The 20,071-nt window shown below is 34.8% G+C and overlaps 1 protein-coding gene across 1 annotated transcript in view; it reads left to right on the top strand.

Moving 5' to 3' along the window:
- The window catches only part of LOC150094103 (uncharacterized), a 148,316-nt gene that overhangs the window by 57,894 nt on the left and 70,351 nt on the right, over positions 1-20,071 (top strand). The window contains exon 2 of the mRNA XM_090412396.1: positions 7,741-7,862. Within this exon, the coding sequence (XP_090268522.1) occupies positions 7,741-7,862 (122 nt within the window). The remainder of the gene's footprint in view (positions 1-7,740; positions 7,863-20,071) is intronic.

The raw sequence follows: 20,071 nt of genomic DNA, 5'->3' as shown, positions 1-20,071 counted from the left end.
ATTTTTCATGGAAATAATCTCCCCATGCCTTCAAAAGTCTCAATATAAAATTTGGCATCATTCCATTTATTGGTTTTAGCTACAGATGCCTCCAAAGATGGAAAGTTATTTTATGGCCTCCCTGTGTGTGTGTGTGTGTGTGTGTGTGTGTGTGTGTGTGTGTGTGTGTGTGTGTGTGTGTGTGTGTGTGTAGGAAAGTTTAGTACTAGAAGGAAAATGACCCTATTTAGTGAAACTATCTCTCCAACAAGCACCACACTACATACATGCAAGGAAAACAAAGTAAAATTTTATTATAGTAATAAAAACAGCACACAGACAGGCAGCAACTCAACTATTCTTTTTGGTTCAGTCACCTTACTACCATGAGCACCATTTAAAGTCATCCTACCGTAGTTAGTTAGTTTTTCATCTTACTTGCTACATAATGGAAAAAGTCTTTTGGGTTTACCTTGGCATGTTTAGCTCATTCTCTCTTCATACTAGTCACTCTTCTTGCTTGCATTTGGTACTGCTCTTGAGTATGCTGATCACTTTTTTTCTTTATACTTCCTCCACAATATTTTCTTTTTTTGCAGCTCTTAATATCCTTATTCATCCACTTAATTCCAACTTGCTTTATCCTCCTGATGTTGTGTATGCAGTCTCTGATACTGCTACTCTCAAGTGGTATCTGACCAGTTGCCATGCACTACTGACATTCTTTCCTTATAGCTTCTCAAGCCATGGCACTGTTCCAAGATGACTTCTGAGTCACTCATAATCACTAGCTTTATAGTTGAACATGCACCTCTTCTTGACAGAGAATTTCACTTGTTTGGCAACTTCCATATGGGCACTCTCCCCAATTGGGGGAAAAGTGTCTTCCTTAGCAATTGTATATATCCCACTTTCTTCTTGGCCCTTTTCCTCCCTCCAATCAGTGTCCCCATAGTTGAAGTCTCCCATAATAATTGTTCAGCCTACATCATTGTGTTAATCTGCCAATATATATGGTATCTACATCTTCCCTTGTGTATAGTAGCACACCCAACAACATATTTTGTTCTATTTGGCTGTATCTCACACTAGACAGCCTCAAATGAACCATCTCCCTCAGACCTAAAATTAACTTCTAATTTTGTTGGTTGTAATTCTTCAGCTATCGTCAGCAATATCTCATCTCCTGTTCTGTTCCTTCTATCCTTCCTGAAACTTCTCTACCTGTAACTTTATCACTGTCAATCAACCAACTATTGATTACTGTTATCAAGACTAAAATGTTGGTTATGGGGGGGATTAAAGGAATGTAAATAGCAGAGCTTGGTGTATAAGTGGAAAAGTGTTGTATGATAGTGACCTTTAAGTTAGTGAAAGGATTTTACAATGAGTGGAGGGTGATGTGGGAAGAATTAGAGGCCATCCCTGGAAGTTGTGTAAATATGTGGTGATGAAGGGTGTGAGTAGTAAATTTTTTACTTGGAGAATTGCAGGTAAATGGAACACATTACCAGATTGTGTTGTGAAAGCTGGGAGTGTTAAGGATTTTAAAATTTACACTGATAATTTGTGATGAGTCTATCTGTTGTACCGTGCCTCTCTCCTTACAACAGATCAACAAGTTCTCCAGGAAGAACTATCCCTGATATCCACCAACCTTACCATGAATGGATTTCCTCGAAGACTCGTCCACAAGCTACTTTTCTCTGAACCCCGACAAAGACAACAAGATGATGTACGTTATATTTCTACCATCGTCATTCCATACTTAGGGACAGTTTCCGATAAGATTGCTAGACTCCTTAGACCACATAAAATAAGAGTGGCCTTTAAACCCACAGAAACAATTAGACAAATCCTAAGATCTCCAAAAGATAGCCATCCTTTCTCCAAATATGCTGGATTTTATAACATACCCTGCTCGTGTGGCTTGAATTACATCGGCCAAACTTCAAGGAGCCTTGAAATTAGGCAAAAGGAACACATAGGTGACATCAGTAATAACAGAGAAGAAAAATCGGGGTTAGCTTTTCATTTCTCAAGAATGAACCATACCATAGAGTGGGATAGAAGAACAATTCCTTACATGGAGGAGGACTTCCGCTCCCGAATTTTTAAGGAGGCCACAACAGTTGCCTGCTGTATACAAAACCTTAACAGGAACCAAGGACTAATTTTGCCCGTGATCTGGAAGACCCTTATCAGATCCTTCAACTCGCCAGAACTGAATTATAGTGCCAACTATAGAACGTTCCTAAATAACAACAAGTGATATCATGCACACTCTATGCATGTATTGTACACTCTGTTCTTTGTTTAATATAATTGGAATTGGTTGATTATAGTTTGTAACAGTTTTTTACTTTCTAGTGCCTTACATCATTTATGTACCCTGAAGATGCTAACAGCCTTAGTTGGTGAAACTAGTTGGTATAACATAGTTGTTTATTATATGCACTTGATCAATATAATCCCATTAAAAGTCTTTCCAGAAAAAATCATCTTTCATCAGGACAATGCTCCTGGCCACAAAGGTGTTTTTGCAATGGGAAAATTAAGGGACCTGCACTAAAAATTGTTGGAACATCCACCCTATTTCCCAGATTTGGCTCCCTCTGACTTCTGTCTCTTCCCAAGACTAAAGCTCTTCCTCACTGGTCAGCGTTTTTCTTTGAATCGAGAAGTGATTGTAGCTATAGAGGGGTATTTTGCAGATCTTACTGAGAACCACTACTGGGACGGGATAATGGCGTTGGAGCATCGCTGGAATAAATGTATTAGTCTTAAGGGAGATTATGTTGAAAAATAAAAATAATTTTGAAATTATAACTTCATTTTTTCATTGGTTGGCTGAGAACTTTTCAGACCATCCTCGTAGAGAGGATTAACCCTTATCACTATTAATTGGGTTTCTCTGAAACTAAATTACTTTGCTGTGACAAGCCATCAAACCTGGCAAAAAAATGGAAGGGGCAGATAAGATGTTTCTTTTCCATCTCAGGAGTATTAAATATAATAAAGTACTGCCTTCTCTGATACATGAAATTTGAATCATGTATCCAAGAGCATCTAAATATTTATATATTGCAAAAAGTGCATCAAGCAATTGTACCTCTAGTTTAAGGAACTGTTACTGTGGAGAAGTGAAAACTGAATATTCCAAAGTGAAATTGTCATGTAAATATTACACATCCATTTCTTTTTCTAGAAAAGCTTGTGAAGTCAAGTGCAATTTGTATATCAATGGCCTGGTAGGATGAGATTGAATTCATTGCTGTAACATTTTACTCGCACTTCTTTACCTCAAGTACAATAGCTTTATAGGGATATATAAGTTACAGTATTACATAACATTTATATTACACACTTTACCTCAATTATATATTTCGTTTAATCTTTTATCCAAGTGTAAGCAAACAAAGTTTGTGCCTAAAGTATTTTCAGGACTGGGGCAACTCGTGGGAAAGCTGGTATAACTTCTCATCACTTGCCTTAGTATTCCATAATGCAAAGCACATCTCCTTGCGGATATGTATAATGCTATGCATTAAGGGAAGGGTCACTACCCAGACCGGTTTCGACCTTTATTGAGGTCTCATCGGTGGGAGCCATACGAGGTGGGGATACTAAGATGGAAGTAATGGAGAAGTCATATTTCCATATACCAGTTGCCAAAAGGTGTCACACCTTATTTAAATTCTCTGGATTAGAGATAAGTTGATGGAACTTTTTTCACTTGGCTATGCTACCAATTATACATTGATGTGGAAAAACTTTCAACAACTATCTCTAATCCAGAGTATTTTAATAATAAGGTGTGGCACCTTTTGGCAACTCGTATATAAAAATATGACTTCTGCATTACTTCCATCTTAGTATCCCCACCTCGTATGGCTCCCACTGATGAGATCTGAATAAAGGTCGAAACCAGTCTGGGTAGTGACCCTTCCCTTAATGCATAGCATTATACATGTCCGTAAGGAGATGTGTTTTGCATTATGAGATACTAAGACAAGTGATTAGAAGTTATACCACCTTTTTCTACGAGTTGCCCCAGTCCTGAAAATACTTCAGGTGCAAACTTTGTTTGCTTACACTTGGATAAAGGATTAAACCAAATATATAATTATTTACCTCAAGTACAGTAGCTTTATAGGGATATATATAAAAGTTACAGTATTATGAAATAGAGGCTTACACTTTTATATCAAGTAGTTCTTTGTTAGTGGAAGGCTGTGAAATGATTCTTGAATTTCTGCTTTTATATTTCTTTATAATACCATTTCCAAATTTCCTAATAGCTTGTTTTGAAAATGTATGTTACTGAAACAGTTTATTCGTACTGTTACAAAAAGTATATCATTACATCTTAATGATATGCTTTTTGTTGTATTATGCATTATACTAAAACATATTTAGCCAAAGCTGGATTACAGATTAAAATGTGTGAAATTATGAAGGATGCCTATATCAAACTGACACACGAGATTCTCTAGAAGTTTTTATTCAACACCAGTATATATATCATTATTATATAATATTGTTTTATATTTCATTTAACCACTACTGTCCCTGACATGTTTACACAGCAGTAAAATACATGGATGCAAAGTGTCCATTGAAATTGAAATAAGGTTTGGATACTATTAGAATAACATGGATACAAAGGATAAGTTACACTGTTGCCAAAAGTGCCAACTGTTTGTATTTCCTGTCACTAGAGTATTGCTATCAATATTAGGTTGGCCTCCTTTCGCTGCTTTTACCGCCATTACCTTTCAAGGTAATGGTTGTAATAGCAGCGAAACCACTCAGCCAGTAAGGCCTGGTTGGCCGAGTGGTTTCTCTGCAGTAATAAATGCGGAGCATTCATAAAGATCTGGTGAGTACAAAACTTATGTTACTAAATCTCTTTTAGGGATCACTAAAATCAGACACAATTTAGCATAGATAATACCAAGTTTTTATCCTGTCCGAGCTACGGTTTTGAATTCCACCATGGGCATGGATGTTTGTGACTGTTACTCTGTGTGGAAAGGACATTTGTGACCCTACCACCTATTCTGGCAGAAGGCATCGCTCCCAAAACCCTATGAGGTACAGGAGTGACCATTCAGATTCAACATAAAAAAAATTTTTTTTTTTTTCCCTTCGTGGTATGCTTTTTGCTAAGTTCTGGTAAATAAACTGCTGCTGGAATTTGTTTCCATTCCTCTAGTAGTATAGTAAACAGCTGACAATTGTTAGTCGGACAAGCAAGTCTGACACACAACCTTTGCTCCAGCTCATCCTAAAGATGTTCACTTGGGTTGAGGCTTTAGGTAGACCAGTTTAGTTCTTCCACCTCCATGTCTTCAAACCATGGAGATAGGGCCCTTGTTTTGTGAGCAGGTAAGCATCTGCATCATATGGGTGAGGCAACGCACAGCTATGGGGGGGGGGGGTCAGGATACTTTAGGCAACAAGTGTATTTGATATATTTTTTTCCATATGGCCATTTGAGTGGTGGTTAATAAATACAGAGCATTCATAAAGTTCTGGTGAGTATAAAGCTTATGTTTCTAAATCTGTTTTAGGGATCACTAAAAAATGTAACACAATTTAGCAGAGATAATACCAAGTTTTTATCCTGAATTGCACTTCTGGAAACGTGCATATGTACTGACATTTAGTGCTGCAGTGACTTTATGAATGTGTTCTGTAAAATCTCTTATGGTGAAATAGACTTTTTTTTTTTTCACCTGCATTGATTTTACGTAGGTCATAAAATATATAAAATTAGAAGTGTATATAACCTGCTTTAATGTGTTAAACTTTGTGTTATATTGTGAAAATAACTGAATGTAGAATTACAGTTGTATGTAACTAAAGGGATTAGACAGGATTATGCTAGTGAAGTGGAGGTGAACAATGATCTATGAGGTCACTGAAATATAGTAGTTTTGCTGCCAAAGCCAAAAGTAAACGTAAGTGATGTCAGGGCACTTCTGGAAAATCCAGGAAGTTTTAGATGGTTGGACAAAGGACGTCGAATGATATAAAAAGGCCACGATTGGCAGGCTAAAGGCTTTTTTTCCCAATTTTTCTGGTCTTGAGAGGAGAAGAGTAGGGAGTCATCCAGGAGATCTTCGGAAGTTCGCTGGTAGGTAACCCCCGTGGAAGGGGGGGGAGTCAGGAGAGGCCGTATTTAAAGGAACTTTCAGAGATGTTCTTCGGCGAAAGTACTGATCCACGTGCATCCTGATATGCAGCAACCAGAGCAGTTCCTAACATCGCCGAAGAACTATATTACTTTTCCAAAGGAGAGAACTTGCAAGACAACAACCATCGAATAGTGTCCGATTGCAGCCGTTTCGCAAGAAGGAGCCAGCAGAACTCGCCCATACCCCCTCGGAAACTCTAGGACTTTATAAGATACTGTGAACTAGTAAGTAGATTGCTCTATGCTAATGTCAAAGATTGTTTGTGTGGATAATTGATGCTAGTCCTGTTTAATCAATTGTAGTACTTCGCAGAGAAGTTAGAGAGCTAAGTGCTAGTCTGAATGTTCATAAATGAATGGTATAAGTTTGTATATTGCTTGTGTTAACTAACACATAGAAACTGTTACATAAAATTAGTCTTAATTTTTATAAAATTGAATATGAGTCTTTGCAGGCTAAGGACCTTTCACGTGATAAATAAGTTGAGTGTGAGATTTCGTTGTTTAAAGTATCAAGTGATTAGCTTTGCTTCATAAATTGTGATTCAAGCACGTAATATGCCTATTGCTGTTTGTAAAATATTTGTCTTAGTTAAAATAAACATGTTTTGTTTTGTAAATAGCTTGCCCGATCTTTGTTAACCGATGCAGTCTCCCAAAAAACTAATCCGACCTGTGTGACCAAGGTAAAGTAACCACCACGACTGTACAAATCAGAGTTGCTTGAGATTAATGAACAAAGGGTTCTTATATGTGCTTAGCAGATAAATTCTCATGTTTGTAAAGAAAATAAAATTTACATAGTTCTTGATGGCGTAGTCGTTAACTTATTTTCAAGGACTACTAAACGCGAGCATTAGCAATCTAAATTGAGGATTTGCCCTTAAATAGAGTTTTTTCCTTATTTTTATGACCCTAGCATGTTTAAGGATATACCTTACGATATTGAGAGGGGGGAAGGTAAGTTAAGCAGATTACAAGTGGACTAAGGTCAAGTAATAGTATCAGACGTGAGTTTTAAAATTAGAACATCTTAGGCAAAGATAGAGATTACCATCTCAGAAGAAATTTAACATAAACTCAAGCAGACACAGATATCATTGTAAGGGGGGGATTCGTTAATGATAAGAGTAACTAGAAATCCGAAAAAATGACTGAAGTCACAGTTCGACATAATTCAACATTTTAAATTATTCAACAATTAATATCTACAGTTCAGTGTATACAAGGGATAAGGGTGAATAATTGAAAATTATTTATCCTTATCCATTTTGGATCAATTTTCACTGGCCTGGCCATTTTGCTTAATCTGCAGATTAAGCAAAATGTTCTTAGCAGGAAAGTTAACATTTCCCCTTTGCTGTATGACATTTGATTTGTACTAGCATTTGCAATCACTTAAGTCTTCATGAAATGCCTCTAAATAATGCCCATGTCATTCTCAGTCATCTTTAAGTGTAAATATTGAAATGTCATTCTGATGTTATTAAGAAAAATATTTTGTATAAGTGATTTATGTTTTACTGGATATTTAATTAATAATATGTATATTTTCTCAGGTGTACTTATTTAACTACCTATTACCACATTGCTATCCCCATATGTCAAGGAATCATTACATTTTTTGTTGTTGCCAACTTCACCCTTGCAACTTTCATGGATCCTGGAATCATACCCAAAGGTAATTATGTGAAATTGAGTTGTGTATAATGGTTAATGATGCAAATCACTGTTTGTGTTTTCATATTTATTGTTGAATGAACCGAAATGCCTTGTTACATCACTTCTTTATGGATTGGAGTTACTTATAGATGTAATTTAGAGCTTAAAATAATCCAAATTATGTTCTATATTGGCTTATACCATAAATGAAGATAATGTTACATGAAGTTTCAGCTAGTTAAACAAGGGTGCCCCCCCCCTCCCATTTTCATCTGAGAACCACTAAGAACAATTAAGTCAGCTATAACAAAGTCAACATCAGCAGAAGTGATTCAAGAACTAGAATTATGTGTTGCTTTAAAAAAGATAGCATTCAACACAGGCATGAATGAGAAACTTCTTGATTGGAAGGCATTTTCAAATAGTTATGTGGAAAAACTTTGAAATGGGGAATTTCGCAATCACTTCTATGGGACTACAGATGAAACTTACATCTGTGATCCCATAGAAGGTTCTCATAAATGAAGCAGAGGAATTTTTTGGGATCATTAGAGAAGGCAGCTGACATAAAGAAAATGGAAAAGTTGATCCTGTTGGAGATCTAAACAGCAGGGTAGGAAATAAATCCTAGGCCCATATTTGGGAAAAATTTGGAAAGAAGGCAGAACTAATGATAATTTTTGACTGCCTGCTGAATTTTTGTTCAGGACAACGGACTAGTCATCACTATGTTCCATTTTTAAAACACTTAAGGAATAGAACAACGTAGTTAAGGATATAAATTAAATTAAACTTTAATAAATGACGTTGCCGAAATATCGGAAAATATTTATTAAGGTTTAATTTAATTTATATCCTTAACTACGTTGTTCTATTCCTTAAGTGTTTTAATAATGCATAACCAACGTATAAGCCTTTCTACGAGAATCACTATGTTCCAAGATAAAGATATGCACAAATTCAACTAGAGAGAAGTTACAAGAAACAAGAAGTCTCGTGGACTATAATTATTGTTGATAGTGATATCATTACATTAGTTTAGGATACAAGAAATTAATATCTTATTGAAAAGTAAAACATGAAAAAATTTTTGAAAGAATTAAAGTTGAGAAGCGTTTTATAGATGAGCTATAGACTGAACTATACAACTATTATTCAAGAAAAAAATGAGAGTTTGAAAACAAGAACCAGACCTTGGAGTCTCCTTGGCAAACTCTGAAGAAACCATTATTAGAAGATGTAAACATAAGGAAGGTGATAAAATGTTATGAAGACTATTTTTTTATTTCATAACATTTTATGTTAAAATACTTATGTGAAAAAACTTAGAAATGGAAGAGAGTACAGTAAAAGAAATTAGATGGGAAGTCATAGGAAGACTTTAAGGTACTGAAAAATGGTGGAAAAGGTACAGTAAAAGGAATGAGAGATGATAAACTGAAAGTAAAGATATTCTGAAGATTTGGAGTATGTACTTTAAAAGACTTAAATGAAGCATGCAGTGACAGAACATTGTACAAAATATTTAAGAGTAATATTATGAATTCGATCAAGAGTATCATACTGAGGTAGAAAAAATCAAAAACCTGAAGTATGAAATGGAGTAGGTGATATTTGACCAGAAATGTTCAGATAAAGTATAAAGTTTTACAGTAGTTACACTGCATAATTCAGAATGCCTGGTTAGAAGGTTGAATTTCAGATGATTGGAGTTGAACTTTCATAGTTTCATCCATAAAAAGGGAAATAAAACTGAATGTGAGAATTATAGAGGAATTTTGCTATTAAGTGTTCCAAGGTCAGATTTCTGCAAGTGTGGAGAAAAACAGTGATTTTTTATATTGAATTTTATCAGTATTTCGTTTTTATATACAGAGCTATATATGCCACTTATTTATTATATGTGTACTGGTGCAGCATGACTATAGATGTACTGTGCATTAAAACAAAAAATCAGACAACATATATAAGCTTTCAATAAAGCAGCAAAACTCATCTCACCTAAATTTGAATCTTTAGCATGTTGTTAGCTATGCTGAAAAATATGACCAGTAAGTTCTTCAGAATTTCATTATAAAGGCTGCATTACAATATATTGATCTAAAAAAATATATGTAAAAAATGACAGGTGTAGTAAGTTACATGGTTTTTGACTGTCCTCTTTCATTAAAAGTAAAATTCAAATTAACTGTTTTTGACAAATGTGAGTTCAAGACCGTGATGTGATAGTGTTTTTAAAAATGTGTAATTGCTGAAGTATTAGAAGAGTACTAATAACAAGAAAAGTAAGTGCATTGAATATTAGCATTGCATGGAGTATTCACTGTATGGGTTACTGATTGTATTTTATCATAATAAAATTTAAGTGATGATATTTTGCTTCTGCATATAGTCTTAAATATATTCTTTCAGCCAAAAAAATAAATATGTGCAGTGAAAATGATTAAATAGCATATTTTGTATTTCGAGAAAATAAATGATAGGCTCTTGACATTTCTATAAAAAAATTTCTGGTTTGTTTTAATTTCATCTCATCTTGCATTGTATTTTCGTAACATTCATGTGTTGCGTATCTGGTGGGAACTTGTTTGACCATGTAACATGTCCTTCCTGCGTTGTAAAAACACATTTTTACACATTCATCAATGTATATGGCATGCCAGTTTTACGTCTTTTCGGTAGAATTTTCTTTTAAAACTAATATTTATGAACTTTTTTTCAGTGTTGGAAATATCTCAAGTAAGGTCGCTTAAGGGTCAAAGCCGAATAACTTGGAAACCTCCACATCACTTTTCAGGAATGCAGAGAATCGACTGGGGCTTCTGACCTAATGTCCAATTCTCACCTTCACATGGTGTTCTCTGTTAGTAGGTATCTACTTGGTACTGAACGAATGAGGATAGGCTGGCAATTTGGGACTCTATTGGCTTAAACCATAAATGCACATGATGGTGCAACATGATGAGATTTCATGCTGGCTTGTGTCGCCTGGTTAAACAAGGGTCCCCTGCTGTTTTTGTCAGGGAACTAGGGTGAACATTGAAAAGTCAGCTACTGGAACAAGTTCCAACTCAACATCTAGAAGAAAAAGAAGAATAAACCCAACATCAGAAGAACTGAAGATAGGAGCCATCAATATAAGGAGTATTAATGGAAAGGAAAGAAAATCAAACTTGCAGAAGAACTAGAAAAGTACCACATAGACATAATTGGCATTACTGAGACAAAGAAGAAAAACAGGTGAGATGATCTTACTAAATAATAAGTATAGGATGTTATCTTCAGTTAATAATGATCAAGGAAAGGTTGGAGTAGCGATAGCATTTAACACCAAACATGAAGATAAAGTTCTTGATTGGAAGGCAGGTTCAAGTAGAATTATGTGGACAGACTTCAAATTGGAGACATGGACAATGAAATTCATTTGTGCTATGGCCCCAACGGAAGGTTCTTCCAAGGAAGAAGTGGAGGAATTTTTGTCTTGTCTGTTTACCCATTTCTGTATGTGAGTTCATACCAGTTTCTCTAAAATTTTCACCACCATAGCAGAGATGCTGACAGGTCGGTAGTTGACACATTGGTTTTTGCGCTACCCTTGTACATTGGAAAACTATCGTATTCCTTCCATTTCTGTGATATCTTTTCTGAACTGAGACTCCTGTTATGTCAAAGGCCTATTTAGCTGAACATGCCTTTAGCATATATGCTGATATTCCTTCTGTCCCTACTGCCGAATTCTTATCTAGGTTATGCAGCAGCTTTTCAACCTCATTCACATGCACCTCTGTTTATCCAGTGTAGTAGCAGCACTGTGCACTATGTTGTGTACACTTGGTTGATATATCTTTAGAAAAGAGAGTACTCATTAATGAGCAATCTCATTAGCTTTTGACTAAAGTTATTCTTCCACATTCATTCTTTCTTTTACTTGCATGATAGTGATAAAAATTCTTCTGGATTGCATTTAGCATGCATAGACAATTTCTTTCATACTCTGATTTAGCTTTCACACAGTACTTGTTGGCTTGCACTATATATTTATTTCATAACTCCTCATTCTTATTCTCATAATGTTCCTTCCATTATAATGTTCGTCTTATGGATCTCTTGCTTAATAAGCTTTCACATCCATTTTCACTCCCACCCTATTTATTCTTTGAGCTCTATAGATACGTTCAGATACTGCTTCATTTAAGCACTTTTTTCCCCTATGCATTGTTGATAGCTTTCTCATTCAGTAACTGATACCATGGGTCCAAAGATAGTATTCTAAGTTGATCATAATTTCTAGCTTTGTAGTTCAGCATGTAACCTGTCCTAATTGGAACATCAATATAATTAACTACTTCCCAGGAAGACACAGCATGATCAGTGTCACCAACTGGTGGTAAAATAGTCATATTCTTAACAGAGACCTCCTTTTGACACTGAACAAATTTTAACACTCTTTGATCTTGAGTTCCTTCTTTCACATGATGTTTGAGATAGTTTTCTTGCAAAAACTCAATAAATTTAATACACGTTTTCTCCATTCCTTTCATGCTGATCTAGTTCCCCTGACATTAGATCTCATCCCAATAAGTAATTTTTCCAGGTTAATGTCAAATCCATTCAAGTGCAGGTAGCTGCTCATATATTTTTTTTTTTTTTTGCCATCAAACACATTGCAATCACATATCTAAAAACTCCCACATCCATTTCTTCTACACAGCCTGCACATTGAATCATTGCCATCCCCCCCCCCTTCTGAACTCTGTACTGTCATGTCCAGGTAGCAAACCTATAAGTTTTACTCTTACATTTCTCTCTCTCTCTCTTCTCCCAACAGACTCTTCATATCTCTCTCTCTCATACTATATTTGTCACTACTTAAATGATTAGTTCTAACAAGTACTAACATCTCTTTTACTTTTGTTTTTCTATTACATTTGTCATTTCTTTAATTTTTGCCCTAGAAGTAGGGACTCCCTTGGCAAGTGCAAATTTTATTATTGAATCACCTTTTTCCATAGATTTTAACTGACTTACCTTATTAAGTTCAGTGCTTTTTTACCTCTTCTATTTTCTAATAATTTCTTTTAATCAGGATATTTCCACTGTCAGATTATCTTTTGTTATATTATCGTCATCACATCAGCAACGTTTCTTCTCATCAGGACAAAAGTAGTAATGACTTTAACTTGTGCTTTAGATACTGCACTGTTGGGGGTGAGTTTTTGGCATCATTCTTAAGACTGTTAAAAACTAACAATATTTCTACAAGATTATCCTCATAATTAGTGTTGAATATTATAGCCACTCCTTTTCACTGATTGTTATTGCCTGAATATAACATTTTGTATTTTGCTGCTTAGAGAGATATCACCTCTTTTTGTCTTCTTTATTTTGGTAATATCTATCACGTTCATCTGGTACTTATCCAATTCTTCTGCTAGTTCCATTTCTTTTCCATGGATGGTGTCAATCTTGAGCTCTGTTGATGTTGAGTTGGAATTTGTTCTGGTAACTAACATTTTGCTGTTTCCCCTGGTTTAGTGATGAAAACAACAGGTGGTTTATTTAACCAGGTCATGTCCCAGCCTGCATGAAATTCAGCCATGTGGCATCATCATTTTGCATTTGGTTGGCTAAATCCCATGCCAGCCCATATTTGTTCAGTATCTAGGTAGATACCATGAGAAAGTAAGGATTAGACATAAGGTCAGAAGCCTTGGTCAGGTCTCTGCATTCCCCAAAAAGCTATGTGGAGGTCTCCTGCCAGTTATCCAACTCTGACCCTTAAGCACCCCAGAATTTGCATTGGATTCAAATTATCAATCAGTTTATTGAACTTGCAATAATTTTATATATTGGTGCTAATTTTTTTAAATTAATTTTTATTATTTTACTTTATTTATTTTATATATATATATATATATATATATACACAGGGTGTTCGGGATAAATTTGACATATTTATAATTAATTATATTTTTCCGTAAGTTACATGTATTAACACACACTTCTCTTCATTTAAAAGTTTGGACCCTTCTTCATTCATATACAAGATGTCAGAAAGGATGGATAGCTGGAACCCACCTGAATCATGGAAGAGAATAACTTGTATCATGATGATTCGTGCCCGCCATCAAAATAAGGATATTACGACTGCTGCCCAATGCTCCCTGAATACAGTAAAAACAATCAGGCATGAACTAGAGACTTGCAATGGTGACTACGAGGATGTAGCAAGAAGAAAGATCCCTAGCAGACGATCTGATTGCGTTCGTACAGCAGAATTCCTCGCAAATCTGCAGGAACAGGTGTTGAAGAACCCTGGCATTGGAATTCGGGCTTTGTTCGTGGAGTTGCTAACTGTAGTCAAGCCCTGGATAACAAGGGTAGCCAATGGTAGGCCGTATGTATGGCAGCAGAATTCGGCCCCTTGCCACACCTCTGGGAAAAGTCAAAAATGGTTGTCTGAAAATTTCTACGACTTCACCAGTCCAAATGTTTGGCCTCCAAACTCCCCAGACCTTAACCCCATGGATTATTTTGTATGGGGCGCAGTTGAAAAAGACACCAATCGCACTTCCAGTAATACAAAAGCCCAGTTAATGGATAAAATTAAAACAGTTTTTGCGGCCCTTCCCAGGGAGACTGTAGCATCAGCTTGTTCGAGGTTCCGAAGCAGAATTGAAGCTGTGATCGATGCTAATGGTGGTTATTTTGAGTAAATCTTGTTGATAGTATTGTAATTAACTCTGCCTGTAATGTTTTTTTGTCAATTCATTAAATTTAATAGATACAAAGAAGATTTTCTTTTTCCTTACGAAACTGTCAAATTTATCCCGAACACCCTGTGTATATATATATATATATTTTTTTTTTTTTTTTTTTTTTTTTTTTTTTTTTTTTTTTTTTTGTAATTCCCAGTCACAGAAGGTAAACCTATAGTACATTAGTACCATGGGTGGTCTAAGGATTTTTTCTTTTTTTTTTTTTTCATTAATTTTTGTAATTTTTTTTAAAATTCATTTTTTACCTAGTCTTGAAAGTCCTGTTGTAGAGACCAAATATGGAACTTTCTCAACTTAGTTGAGGTCCCCAACAAGAGGGGCAGTGGTCCCACACCAAGTGAGTAGGTAGCATTTAGGTGGCAAATGAAATTCATTTGCCACCTAAATTGTTGCTATATATGTGCTGCTTATTTACTGTTCAGATATTTTATTTTCAATTGATTTTATTAAAACATTGTATGGAAAATCATTTGTAGTTTTTTTTTTCTCTAATAATCGGTTACTTTCTTTTTTATATCATTTCTCTTATATTTCAGTCTCAAATAAAGTCTGATTTTTCACCAGGTTTGGAAAAGCAGATTTTGCATAAAGCTTCACATTTCTTTATTTTATCTCAGGTTATTTCTAAAACAAGGTAACTCTTGCTAATCATTTGGGATTAGCTTGGCTTTTCTTGGAAATAAATTCTGAAAACTGAAGTCTTGTCTTTGTCTTTCTTGGGATTAAAGAATGCAGGAAAGATGCGAGATTATTGAAAAATTCTTAGAAAATATTTCCTTTATTTATTATTTTGAAATCAGTTTTTTAGGATATTTTACTGTGTTTCTTGTTATGGTGAAGCTCTTAATTTGTTTTTCTTGTGTACATGCTGTCTGTGATGGTGGTTTTTTGAGTGGTAATTTATTTACTGTATTCAGTTTCATTTTGAATTTTGAATTTTCATTGTGAATAAAATTTTTCTTATTGTATAAAAACGGATCATTCATATTACTAATTATACGAAGAACCAAAGGCTTCAATTTGGCAACATGAACTTATTTAAAGTAAGGGCTATTACATCCCATATTGTTAATTAGCTGAATAAGAAACTCAAAGAGTTTCATGCCGAATATAGAAACTATATAAAGTTCAGCGATTCCAAGCGTAAACAAATACCTGGATAGTGCAACACCTGACCCATTTGGTAGTGCAAACTGAGGCAACTTATAGTAAGGGTGGAGCAAGCTCCGATCACTATTCTTGGTATTTACCCATAATGTGAACTTAGCTCCTAGTAGGAGCTAAATACCAAGAATAGTGATCGGAGCTTGCTCCACCCTTACTATAAGTTGCCTCAGTTTGCACTACCAAATGGGTCAGGTGTTGCACTATCCAGGTATTTGCTTATGCTTGGAATCTCCGAACTTTATATAGTTTCTATATTCGGCTAAGAAACAATATGGTATGTAATATCCCTTAACTTAAATAAGTTCATGTCACTGAATTGAAGCCTTTGACTCTTCATATAATTAGTAATTTATTAGGATACCTTCTTGGCATTTCTCATAGTAGGGTATGTAAGTTCTGTTCGCTACAAACTTGGTATTACTAGTTCTACCTACTCACTGATGAGACCTCAATAAAGGTTGAAACCGGTCTGGGTAGTGACCTTCTTTCATAATGTCGAACAGTAATACAGCTCCTAGGAGCTAAGTTCACATTATGGGTAAATACCAAGAATAGTGATCGGAGCTTGCTCCACCCTTACTATGAGTTGCCTCAGTTTGCACTACCAAATGGGTCAGGTGCTGCACTATCCCTTAACTTAAATAGGATCATTCTATGTTTTATTACAAAAAAAAAAAGTAAGGTAGGGTGTTAGGTACTGCATCTATTGGTCTTCCACAAAATCTTATCTTATCCTAGTGTTCCCATAATGTTTTACTAAAATCTGGGACATTCTGAAATTTTTACTTAAAAAACCTGGGACATTTCGTAAAAGAAACGGGACATGTTAAAAATTAAGAAAACCAAAAATAAAATTATTATATATGTTGCCCTTTAAATTAAATACTGCTATAAACATACATTAACATTAAATCTACTTTAAAAAAGGATTATTAATCACAAACATATTTAATTAGAAAAATATTTATCAGATGTATGGACCTGTTCAAGAATTTTTTTTTTCTTTTGATATTTGATCATAGAACTCAGCACAAGAGAAATTCTTAAAATATGTCTTTACAATGATCAAAACTTTTACTGTCTCAGTTTAAGTCTTTTTTTTTTTCATCTGTCCAGAGTGCATTTATTAATGAAAAAACACGTTCAACAGCTGCATTAGTTCCTGGCAATGCTAAACAAAAACTAACTAGGCATTTAATACTCCCAGAATTTTATACTCTGCTTTGTAAAATGAGCAAACATTTCGTACCATTTATCACTGACACTTTGATCCTTCTGTTCACTCCACACTTCAAATTTGCTTTCACAATATTTTTTCACACATTCAAACTCATCAAATAAGTCCTCTTCATTCACAGTAAAACTTGGTGACACTGTCTGCATGAATATGTAGCTTTCTTGTATGTTCTTCCAAGTCACAGGATCCTTTCCCTTCAAATTAATCCAATCCATAGACTGAAGAGGTGTGGAAATGGTGTACACCACTCCTAAATATATTCAATACAGGTGCAATAGAAATCTACTGCATAGCTTTCAAACTTTTCAACTGTTATGTGTCCTTCTTTTTCTAATTCTTGCAACTGTTTTCTCATAGTAGTTGTAAGAAACTTTTCTGCCTTCACTTCAATTACTGTTATATCTTGCTTTTCAATACATTTAATGGTATCATAAAAGGTTTTTAACTGGCTGGCAAGGAAATGCAGGAGTGTACGTGAAAGTGGATTTTCAAAAAAAATTTTTGAGACTGATAGGACATTTGTCAATAGAAAGAAAATATGACTTCAATGAAGGGAACATATCAATAACCCTCTGGATTGATTGCAAGCAAAAGAGAGCCATCTTGTTTGCTGCTACCCAAAAAGTTTTATAGTTTTATTTAAGGTCCTCAACTTGTACACAATATATGTGGAAATGTTGGTAAATCTTGTTAATTATTAACTGAAGATCAATAGGTAAGCAATCTGAAGCAGTCTGCATAGCATTATGTATTACATGTGCAGGGCAACCAATTCCAATTAAATTGTTCACAGTGTTTTCTTGCATTTTGAAGTACAGATTATCCTTTCCCTTTCTCTTTTTTCCACCAAAGTTTGTATTTGTATTATCTGCTAATATAGCAATAACCTTTTTCAGGAGATCTAACTTCTATAACACTTATATTAGAAAATAAAAGTTCTGAAGTTTCACCACCTAAATTAACTAACTCCAACACATTCACCTTCATACCTTTTTTCTGGATGATAGTATCTAATGACCAGAGGCACTAGTCAAAGTGCTTTGATGAATCGAAATTTAGTACTGATAAAAAACGAACTTCTTTTAGCGCTTCCTCAATCAGCTTTGTCGCTAATGGTGCAATAACATTGATTATTATTGCCTTGCACTTTGTTTGCAAACACCTGAATTTATTGTTGAAATTTTTTTTTCACGATGGTTGTTGTGCAGCCCATAGAGTTAAAGCTGTAGTTATGCACCGCTGTTTTCATATGCAAAGGTTGCTTCCTGCACTGTCAATGATAACTCTTTTTCCCTTTCACTCTTGGTTTTCACAATTAAAAAATTACTTATACTGCAGTTGGAAGCCTTACTTAGAACAGCAGGTTTGTTTTTTTGTTTTCATGTAGTTGACAACGTCTGACTGACCACCATGCGAAATGCAAAATTTACAGTTATATAAAGTACATTCCACATTTTCATCTACACCTTTAATGAAAGGAAATTCCTTTCTAATATAATCGTTAATACTGCTCTTATGTTTCGGCATTATAGGGGTAGAAATCGATAAAAATTATAACAACCAAAATATTGATCAAGTAAGATACTGTTATAAGAGAAGTATGGGAATTAGTTAGTTATATTATTTATAATACTAATGATTATTATTATAAATAATAAATAAATAAAATTTATTATTATCAACATTGTAATAGAAATTGGTACTAAAAATGAGATGAAATCTGTTTATCCATTTTGGATAAACAGATTTTATCCAAAGTGGGACTTCTGGAATTAACTCAGGACATTTTTATAAAAAAAAATGGGATGAATTTGAACCTTAGCTTATCCAGAACCCATTATCGAGAAGATAATTTATAGGATGACATGTGATTCATTCCCTGCAATAAAAATTTATTGCATCACTCCTAATACCACAACTAAATTATTGGTTATTTTCATTAGACAACAGTTAGCTCAGTGGCTTTGTGCTTCGCAACCATATGCCTGGGGAAGGAGTATCCTGGGTTCGATTCCCGTCATTCCCGAGGAGCTTAAGGATCTTCCTCAGCCATAAGCCAAGTTAGCCGGTCTTGGGCATAGACAGCGGGGGTCCCCCCCCCCCCAGTTTATCTGGGGTTTTTCATCCCACAAGCAGGCAAACCGACCCATGAACACACACGGATCTACAGCCTAAAAAATTAGACAACAGCTCTATTTATATTCATACCTGTTTTTTTCCCTCACACATACTGTTCATTTGCTTTATATCTGATTAATCAGATATGAACTCTTGCCTTTTTGAAATTTTAAAATAGAAACACATGTATAATTTCTCTTAATTATTGATTACTTGTATAACCTGAAAACAAAAAAAAAAGAGAAAAAATTCCCTATCACACAGCTTTCTCTGAAAAGCACACATGATGATTTTGTCATGTGGCTACTAAATTCACTAACTGGAAGATTTGTCGTGTCTTGCCCTGTGTGCAAGTATGCAAAGATACAGTTTGTCTAGTGCTTAGAATAATAACTCATTATTGGGTTTAATGGAATGAATACAGCACAGCGAAACAATAAACTTAAGTAACTGTATTTCTTATAGTTCTAATTCATTCTTTGTGGTTAACTCTTTTGTATAGTCTATGTATCAGTCATGTATATTTTCTAGCTGGTTTGCCTGTTTATCAAGAGGAAAAATTTTGAATTGCTTGCATAAATGTTAACTTTAAGTGTGCAAAAATTACAGGGTGATTCAAAAAGATATACTTATTTTTGTAAGTCTATATATCAAACAAAGAACTACTGACAAATATGATGTAAAGTATATTTGATTATACTCACAATAAAATTTATAGATGTTCAATGTGCCCCCCTCCGGCTGCCTGAATAACATCAAGACCGTAGCTGAATTCATCCCATACCCGAAGAAGGATGTCTTGCATCACTGAGTGCACCGCAGTTGTGATACGGTTTTTTAGATCAACCAAACAAATGCTCTTCATCGTTGGAGATTTAATGTGGAAATGATGACGAAATGCATGCTGCACCACATTCGCCAACTTGG

Source organism: Typopeltis vanoorti, chromosome 22 (assembly GCF_054136105.1).
Source record: "Typopeltis vanoorti isolate ZY-2024b chromosome 22, IOZ_Tvanoo_1.0, whole genome shotgun sequence".
In the NCBI taxonomy this organism is placed as follows: domain Eukaryota; kingdom Metazoa; phylum Arthropoda; class Arachnida; order Uropygi; family Thelyphonidae; genus Typopeltis; species Typopeltis vanoorti.
This window is presented reverse-complemented; position numbering and strand designations above follow the sequence as displayed.